The sequence below is a fragment of the Mixophyes fleayi genome, chromosome 4 (assembly GCF_038048845.1).
Source record: "Mixophyes fleayi isolate aMixFle1 chromosome 4, aMixFle1.hap1, whole genome shotgun sequence".
Lineage (NCBI taxonomy): Eukaryota > Metazoa > Chordata > Amphibia > Anura > Limnodynastidae > Mixophyes > Mixophyes fleayi.
The window spans coordinates 17,946,055-17,956,135 of NC_134405.1; the positions used below are offsets into that span (position 1 = coordinate 17,946,055).

Here is a 10,081-nt window from a genome sequence, read left to right on the forward strand (position 1 = left end):
TTTTGCTGTACATTTAGAGCTAACATAGAGTCACTTTGTCAACCTTATCATAGAAGTGCTGCTGAAGTTTCTGCATGATAGAGGCTGCTCTGTGAGAAAGTAGAGTATTTATCTGGCCTTCGAGAGTTTCAAACTGTGAAAGCAGGTTATTGTTGGTTAAGTTTCTATTGGTCCAATAATGTAGAGATTTGTTGTTCAAGGGATGTCTCCTTTGCTGCAACTTGTTTCTTTGCTGCTAAGGCTGTACTGAGAAGTTGGCCACATATAGTGGCTTTATGGGCTTCCCATACAATTCATGGTACTATGTCTACTGATGATTTCTCCATACAATAAGCAGAGATCAGCATTTTGGTTCTAGAGAAAGGTTGTCGAATTGAACAAGAGCGAGTTATCCAATCGCCAATCCAGTGGATGAGGGAATTGTCAGATTAGCTTGAGAAGGATATAGACATAATCTGTCCAAGTAAAATTAGTTATTTTATCTTTTACAGTTGAAGCTGTCAATAAATAGGAAATATGGATCATATATATGTGAGAGTATATCTGATGTGGAGCTGAGAAATAAGTATAATCTCTCGCTGTTGAATTTTTAAGGCGACAGGAATCGCATAGGTTGTGTTGTTTGAGTAGGGAGGATAGGGTCAGAGAATCTTTGCAGGGTTTGGAAAGAAGATTTATCTAGAGCTGGATTGAGGTTATATTGAAATTGCCACCCACAATAACATGCCCCTGTGCCAGCCATTCAATGCATCTAAAAGTTTAGAGAAGATGGAACCCTGTCCCGGATTTAAAGCATAGATCAAAACTAGAGTGACTGCGACAGAGAGTGCTAACAACCATCAAAAAACAACCTCCTGTGTCTAAATAAGTTGCAGAATGTAAAAAGGGGACTTTTTATGTATAACAATTGCTACTCTCTGCCTCTTGCAGTCTGTTGAGGCAAAGAAGATCTGGGAAAACTGTTTACTTTGTAATTGAGTATGGGTACCTGTAAGATGAGTTTCTTGTAGAAAAACATTGTCTGCTTTTTCCTACCTTCAGGCTCCCAGTACTATAGTAAGTTTACGAGGGGAGTTGAAAATGTTGACATTCATAGACAATAGTTTCAGAGCCATAACACCGAGGTGAGGTCATATTCTAAGAGAGGAACTATGAGTGTATGTATGAGTATGCTGTGTATACAAGGAATCTTAGTACTTCTAAGAACACAAAGGGAGGGGAGAAAGGAGGAAAGAGAAAGTTGGAACAGGGGAAAAGGGAAAGAAAAGAAAATACATTTGGGTACCCTGAAACACATTGACCCTTAAGGCAGTGGTTCCCAAACTATGCGTCGCGGCTCCCTGGGGTGCCATGGCAATCTCACAGGGGTGCCGCGGCCAGAGCCGGTGGTAAGCAAGGGGGGGGACTATTTGATAACTATTTTGGCTTATGGGTGCCTTGAAAAAATTATGAAGACCCTAAGGGTGCCTCGAACTGAGAAAATTCCCCCTGCCTTACGGGGTTCAAATCTATGATGTACAGAATTTGTAGAACAATGTACCAATAGTATAAGGTGCATGAGGGTTGGGCTGGAGACATGAAGTTGAGAACAGTGGGATCCAGGGCCAAATTAAATAACTGAAAAACAAAAGTGTTGAGAGTAATAAATTGGAAACTGATTGTGAGATAATAGGGGAAGCTGCGCAGAGTGGTAGAGGAGGGAATAGGGGAAGAAGGAGAAGGGGGCCGAGAGTGAGGGAGGGTGAAACGAAGGGCAGCAGCAGCATCAGGAGGGAGGAGTGGGGAAGAGAAAAAAAGAACAAAAGGGTGGAAGGAAAGGGAAAAGGGGAAGGAGTGAGAAGCCTAACTTTGTTAGGCACTTTGATGTAGCACCAGTAAGATACTTTGAAATGAACATTAGAATAAAAATGGAGAAGTAGGGTTAATAAGATAGAAACTTACAGGGTACAGAGAACACATCATTTGTAAAAAGAAAACACATAACAGACTAAAAAACTAAGAGATGAAAATTCATGCACAGTATATGTAGGTGAAAAACAATGAAGTATAAATGTACAGTGCTAGGACTATTTAGGAAATGACAATGAAAACACCCAATTAGTAAAAATACATTAAAGAACTATAATCAAGAACAATGATGATCGTCATCCGGAGAGGAGGACACAGATGGAGATGTAGAAGAGAGTAGCTACTGTCTCATGGAGGCGTCTCCTCACGATCACTGCGTTGGTTCACTCTCGACCATTCAGGTGCTGGAGGATGTGGGCATTGGGGTTTCGGGGGAACTGGTCGGGAACAGAGTTGTTTCTTGTAGACCATCCAGTTTAGCGTGGAGGTCTTGTCCTGTTCCAGGGTTTTCATAGAATGTGAAGTGTTAGCTGCAAAGACTTGTAGTTGGAAGGGGAAGCCCCAGAGATTTTTGATGTTGTGTTGTCAAAGAACTTGAGTAACAGGCTGGAGATCCCTTAGCTTCTGAAGTGTGTAGGGAACTTGGAACAATTGTATGTCGATATTCTGAAAAGTGATCAAGGAGGTGTCTCTGGTCAAAACATGTATCCTTTTTTTGGTGGAATAACAATTTAGACTGACAATATTATCACGTGGAGATTGAGTAGGGTAAGGCCTAGCTCAAATGGCCTGATGTGCTCTTTTCATGAGACAGTCTGTTTAAATTTGTTCTTGTTAAATATGTTTGAAGAGGTCTGCAAAAAAGGATAGCAACTCTGAGGCAGAAATAGTTTCCAAAACACATTCCGAATTCTAAGGTTGTTACGACAGGAACATTTTTCAGAATACTTCTGCTTCTCCATAAGGGCCTCCACTTTATGGTGTAATCGTTTCAGTTCTTTATTGAGTACATCTTGGGAGCGACAAAGCTCATTGGGTTTAGATTCCAGTGAGTCTGTTGTAGTGCTAAGTAAGGCTGTTTCAGATTTAAAGTCATTGACGGATTTGGAAAGTTCTTGATTAAATGTCATCTTCAACCCTTCAGAAGATCCATCATAACGGCTTGTATTTGAGGATCGATTTCGATTTCCAACATCGATTGTGAGCTAGAAGTGTCAAGTTGGTCTGATTTTTGCCGGGTTGTACTTCCCTTAGCGCCAAAGAAATTGGCTGAGGAACCATGCTATGTTTTTTCATGTTCATGTGTCAATATAGGAACAAAGTTCTGTAAGCACTTAGAGGGGTAGGCGGGGTATATAGGAGATAAGGAAGGGGAAAATCTTCCTATGAATATATGAGGAGGGCCACCAGATCCCGAACTGGTAGTGGTAAAACACAATGATCTTATTGATAAAAGTTACTTTGTGGCATTGAGGAGTAGATTGTTGAATTGAATTCTGAAAAAGTCAAGTAGGAGCTCACTGCACAGTCCTGGAGTTTAGGAGTCTCAAATGGCTGTCTCAGATGGATTATGTAAGAGAGGTCCAGGAAGTCAACAAAATGATGAGAAGACACTGCCCTATTCTCCTTGGCAATGCGCCTATTCCAGGAGAAAATGAGTGACTCAAATGTGGCAGAGCACTACAGGTTCAAGATGGGGGTCAGGAAGACTCACCAGGCTTGGTGTCATCTCTGTTAGGAGACTGGTGAGTAGAGTTGTTGTTCCAGTCCAAGCTATTAGCATGTATTGCACCAGATGGCAGAGACTTTACAGGGTGTGGGTCCAGGACCGCGCTTGTGGAAAATTGAGGCTGCGACTTTGAGGCCTAATGAGGTCCAACCGTTTGGTCCCAGATGTCCAGTCTTCACACTCTTTTTTAACCAGTGTGGTAGTGCTGGGCTCCAGAAAGACTTCCTGAGCAGATTCAGAGTCCTTCTGATCCACTGAAGGAAGAGAAATCCCCGTTGGGTAACGATTTTAAAGCAGACTCTCTGGAGCACCGCGAGTCTGTGTCCACTCTGAATGGCTGTCAAGCCCTGTCTCCCATGATTTGTTTTATTAAATTAGATCACTCCTGTCACACTACTTATAAAGTATTAATGTGCAGTGTCCACTTCAAGAGGCTTTTTTTTTTTATTGATTAGATCACCCCTGTAAATAGTTGGCAAACCCTCTTAGTTTTCACTACCCTTGCTTTCCGCTTACAGTGAATATTAGTTAATGCAGCATCAAACTCAGAAACTAATTCAAAAACATTTTGTTTATCCTGGACTGTGCTAACACTTTTATGATTTTCATCAATTTCTCTGGAAACTTTTAATGCTTCTTAAAAACGCAATACAAGGTAAATAATTTTCGCTCCCGAACATGACGAATACTAACAAAATCGGAAACTACAATTTTTCGAACTTTAATAAATAGTATTGGTATTATTAGTGGCCAAACATTAATATATTTTTTCCCCAGCACTGTTCATCTATGATTTATTTGTGCTAAGTCAGGAATATACCTTTCAGCTGTAAAAAGTGAAAAAAGTAGTTTGTTTACTTCCTAAATGTGATAAGAACTTTCATTGAATAATAATGTATACTGAAAATATAATAGGATCACTAGAGTATTTTATAAAAGTAATTACAATTCATTAGGGTCTCGCCTCTCTGCTTATATAACTAGAGATTAGATTAAACTTGGATAAACAAAGAGAAGGTCATGCTGAACTGAGTACACACCAGAGCAGGTAAGTGAGGATGTTCTCAAATAGTTTTCTAGTTGTTTGAAGGAATTTTCAGATAAGCACAAAATCTGAAGCTCTAGAACTCAGCCAAAAAACAAGACTGCTTCACTTTAAAGTTTATTTACTAATATTATGTTCATTTAGGAACATTTATGAGCAGATCCATGCACAGTCATGTTTAGAAAATCCCAAAGAACCTGATAAGTTGAGCTTTTCATAACAGACAGATTCCTTATGGTCTTTAAAGTTATAAGAGGGTCCTAAGTTTGATTACAAGACAACTTATTCTTCTATAGAATGTTTGTTGTAGAGCATACATGGGGCACATGACTTTATTGTCCACAGAAATTATATCCCAATGCGCTCATATTCATATTACAGCTTATTGTTATGCATTTATACTATCAATAATGTGCTGTTAATTGTATTTACCCAAATTCACAAAGGTGGTCTAAAATGGTTTAAATTAAAATAATAAAAATCTAAAACACACATTCTGTGCATGCTTATCCTACAGATGGGAATTTGTCTATATTTACATGGCAAAAAAAAGGAACTTTTTGAAACCGTTCATTGTTTATTTAAAATCTTTGGTTAATAATGAATATTAGAAACCATCCATATGAAGTCATATTAAATCCAATAAACTGAGCGATCAAGAGTGTCTATCAACATGTTTTAGAGATTTCAGATTAGTAATTGTGCACACTGTCATAAACTAAAACTATACATTTCAAATTATATTATGATTTATGTGGTTACATTTATTTTAGCTCAATTTGATTTAGTTTTTTTTATTTAAATACTGATTTTTCAACACAGTCTCTGATTATATAAAAATAGTACAACTTGTTTCAAAATGCCATTATAACTTTCAATGCTTGTTTTGTAATTAACTGTCTATCTGTAGAAATACCATATGTATTTAGAAAGACCTAAGATCTAAGAGACTATTACTATAGATTAATATTTCCAACGTTTTGGCTGTGATAAAACATTTTCCCATTATTTATGTTTTCACTTACGTTACAACCAAAGTCATTTACTCAAAGGTGGGAATTCAATTGACCGCAGTTTTGTTTTTTTTAACACTGTGTTAAGTCATTTTAACGCGGTTTTCACTCATTTTGGAGCTGGTTAACTTAACACGTTATTCAATTAAGTTTTTAACGCACCTTTTTTTTTTGCTTAAACGGTCCTATCATGGACAAGTGGATGATCCATTGAAAGAATAGGGAGGAAGGCAGGGAGAAGCGTTAAAAGCTATTTAATTCTTTTTTAACGCAGCGAGGTAAACTGTCAAATCTCAGTTTTTGACTCGCGCCTCTCATGGATGTGCAAAAAATTAAAAACATAAGAATACTATTGAAATTATGTAACAATGTAAAAAAAATAGAAACAATATGTTTCTCAGTAATGCACAACATGGAAAAGGTAATTTTTTTTACAAAAAGCATGTAAAAAATCATAAAATTAATAAACACAACAATCACTAATTAATATATTTATGTATGTTTGTAAGTACTAATATGTATGTACTAATGTGTTTTTTCATGGTATAGATGATTGTATAGTAAAGAAAAGTAAATAGATATATAGTAAAAAAAACTACTGTTATGTAGATATTATAAAATAGAAGGTTGTGTAATGCATTACAAATGTATGCCAATGTATTTTTTTTGTTATAGATGACCGTGTTAAACCATCCCCTTAACTCCCCTAAAAATTTGCAAGCACCAATGATTTAAGCACGGGGGATGCCTTACCTGTTTTTAAATTGAATTGCACAATTTTTTACGCGGCGTTAGCTAAAAAATGGGCGCCAGCGGGTGAAATAATCTTCCCTCATTTCTAACTATTTGTAACAAGTTACCAAGATTACAATACGGAAATATTGGCACAAAGTAAGTATGACAAACTGAAATAAAATATGTATAAAAAATGTATTTAATTAAAATAAATAAATAAATTACTTTAAAATTTGCCTTTTGAGTTTCCCTTTTCTTTTACCATATCCACAACCACATTCCAAGGGGTAAATGTATCACGCTGCGAGTTTCCGGCAGGTTTGAAAAATTGAAATGTTGCCTATAGCAACCAATCAGATTCTAGCTGTAGAATGTACTAAATAATGATAACTAAAATTTGGTTGCTATAGGCAACATCTCCACTTTTGAAACCCATTGAAAATTTGCAGCTTGATTGATTTGCCCTTAAGTCTTTTTTTGTGTGCTCTTAACATCATAACAAACTTGTTAACAGTTTTTTTCTTTAAAAATCTGTAAACAATAAGTTAACACTGCATTTTTTAATGGCACAGTTGTGAATTTGGGTAATTATTTTCACCTGTACCGTTGTCATTTATAACAGGATTTATTGTACACTCCTCATCATGTCATGTCATGCAGAAGTTGCTCTAACATTAGACCTGCCTGAAGGTGAAAAAAGAATATCAAACATGCGGTTTCATGACTTGTCGGAGATTTTCTGAACATCTAAACATCGCTGTTGACAGCGATTTAAGGAAAATTATCAGGAAGTAAAATTAACAGGAAGTAATATAAGCTTCTTGTAAGCTTGCGAGCAGGGCCTTCTCACCTCTTTGTCTGTTTAACCCAGTTTGTTTATTAGTTTATTATGTTTGTCCCCAATTGTAAAGCGCTACGGAATATGTTGGTGCTAAATAAATAAATGATGATGATGATATAATCACTATAAAGAGAAATTTCACAGTAACATCCTATTAGTGAAAAATTAGATAAATTTGTTTAGTGAGTCAACTTACTTTGCATCAAAGGAGAACATTTTACAATGAAGCTTAACAAACATTTTGGTAATTTCCAGGAATTTGAGGGTCTTCGGGAGTGACAAGAATGCAAACATGCCTGAATTTCTTGCTCCTGCTCTACTAGTCTATTTACAGACAGGCAGCATGTTGTCCACCAACAACATGTTGCCAGTGGAGTATGAAGGTGTGAGCAGAGTAGAAATGGGTGGTCGGAAGATGTTGGAGGATCTGTCTGCTAATCTGACCACCAGACTCAAGTTAAGTGACAATTTAGGACCTGATTAATAAGCTATAAACTATTAAGCTATAAACCAGAACTATCCCTAATAAGGCCTCATTTACAATGCTCAAAACAACCGAGGATGGAGCTAGATCTATTCTGGTGGGGCTGTGTGCTTCAATTAGCAAACATGATCCAAGAATTCTTTTTCGAAGCGCATGGGTTTTTAGAGCACTATGGTGGCATTTGTGGACTAGCAGACATTTTCACCAATGAGAGAAGTTGGGTATGATAAGGGCACACCAGGAGGAATTTCTTGGTGCAATTTGCCCAATATTGCAAAAGCTTTTCACGTACAAGACATAAAGATATTCTCAATGTATCCCCACTCTCATTATTTAGATAATTTATGGAGCTAAACCAATAAGTATTTCAGGAGAAAAACAGATACATTCATTTAATGATAGGAATGTTGTAAAGTTAGCTGTTTTCTTTGTATTTGGAAAACCCTACAATCGATGCTCTTGTTACAAATTTTGCAAGACTTCTCATTGCTGATAGCCGACAATTAATAGGACGTCAATCTGACCCCAAATCTTATTGTGTCTGAGGCTGTCATTTTTATGTAAAATAATGTACAGGAAAGTGATGTACCTCTTTGATTTGTATCTAATTTTAAAAATAATCTTAGTATGACCATTCTGCCTACAGATTATGTCTGAACAGAACCACACTGCAGTCAGAGAATTCTTTCTCACCGGATTCCAGGATCTTCAAAGCTACAGAATAATACTCTTCATATTTATCCTTTTAATATACATCATGACAGTAAGTGGAAATCTTCTCATTGTCACTTTGGTGTCCACCAGTCATCTCACACAGTCCCCCATGTACTTCTTCCTCTGCCACCTGTCTTTATGTGATTTCCTGTTCTCTACAAACATTGTCCCCAACATGATGCACGTTACCCTGGAAGGAGGTAACACCATCTCATATTCTGGCTGTATCACCCAATTCTATATTTTTGCTTCTTGCACTGCTACAGAATGCTATCTCCTCACAGTGATGTCCTTTGACCGATTTATAGCCATCTGTGTTCCATTGCGCTATACCTCTATTATGGATCATACACTTTGTCTTCATCTGGTGATATGGTCATGGTTACTGGGTTTTCTCTTTGTATTGATAACTGTCTTCCTGATCTGCCAGTTACAATTTTGTAATGATATGACAATAGACCACTTCTATTGTGACTTCATCCCAATGCTGGAACTTTCCTGCTCTGACACGTCCTCTGTTGTACTAGAAACATTTTTCTTTGCCAATGTCATAGTCCTCCTCCCATTCCTCTCAGTAATAGGAAGCTATATCTCCATCTTCATCACCATCATGGGGATCTCATCCACCATCAGGAGACGGAAAACCTTTTCCACCTGCAGCTCACACCTGACCATTGTCTGCTCCTACTATGGGTCACTGCTCAGTATTTATTTGATTCCATCAGGAGGACACTCGAATAATATTAACAAGTCTTTATCTCTTTTGTACATTTTGGGAACCCCATTGTTAAATCCCATTATATATAGTCTCAGGAATAAAGAAATACAAAAGCAATTTTCCAGATTATTTTAGAAAACAATACAAACCATTCCATTAGCCTAATTATATTATTGCAGTTAGGGTATTCTGGTTAGGATCAATAAAATCCTATGCCAACATAATTTTTTTTTGATGTTTTCCCTTTCAGCTTTAAGTATTTGCTGAAAATGTAACTTACAGTCATGGCCAAAAGTTTTGAGAATGACACAAATATTATTTTTCACAAAGTCTGCTGCCTCAGTTTCTATGATAGCAATTTGCATATACTCCAGAATGTCATGAAGAGTGATCACATGAAATGCAATTAATTTCAAAGTCTCTCTTTGCCGTGACAATGATCTATATCCCAAAACAACATTTACACTGCATTTAAGCCTTGCCGCAAAAGGACCAGCTGACAAAAGGTTAATGATTCTCTCGTTAACACAGGTGAGAGTGTTGAGGGGGACAAGGCTGGAGATCACTCTGTCATGCTGATTGAGTTAGAATAACAGACTGGAAGCTTTAAAAGGAAGGTGGTGCTTGAAATCATTGTACTTCCTCTGTTAACCATGGTTACCTGTAAGGAAACACGTGCAGTCATCATTGTTTTGCACAAAAAGGGCTTCACAGGCAAGGATATTGCTGCTAGTAAGATTGCACCTAAATCAACCATTTATCGGATTGTCAAGAACTTCAAGGAGAGAGGTTCAATAGTTGTGAAGAGGTGTTCAGGGCACCCAAGAACTACCAGCAAGCGTCAGGACTGTCTGCTAAACTTGATTCAGCTGCGAGATCACTAGTGCAAAGCTTGCTTAGGAATGGCAGCAGGCAGGTGTAAATGCATCTGCACACACAATGAGGCAAATACTT

General features: G+C 37.3%; 1 protein-coding gene across 1 annotated transcript; it reads left to right on the forward strand.

The window, feature by feature from the left end:
- The first annotated feature begins 8,344 nt into the window (after nucleotides 1-8,344).
- Nucleotides 8,345-9,262, forward strand: LOC142150509 (olfactory receptor 5P68-like). The gene has a single exon (XM_075205706.1). The coding sequence runs from the start codon at nucleotides 8,345-8,347 to the stop codon at nucleotides 9,260-9,262; it is 918 nt and encodes a 305-aa protein (XP_075061807.1).
- Nucleotides 9,263-10,081: the final 819 nt, after the last annotated feature.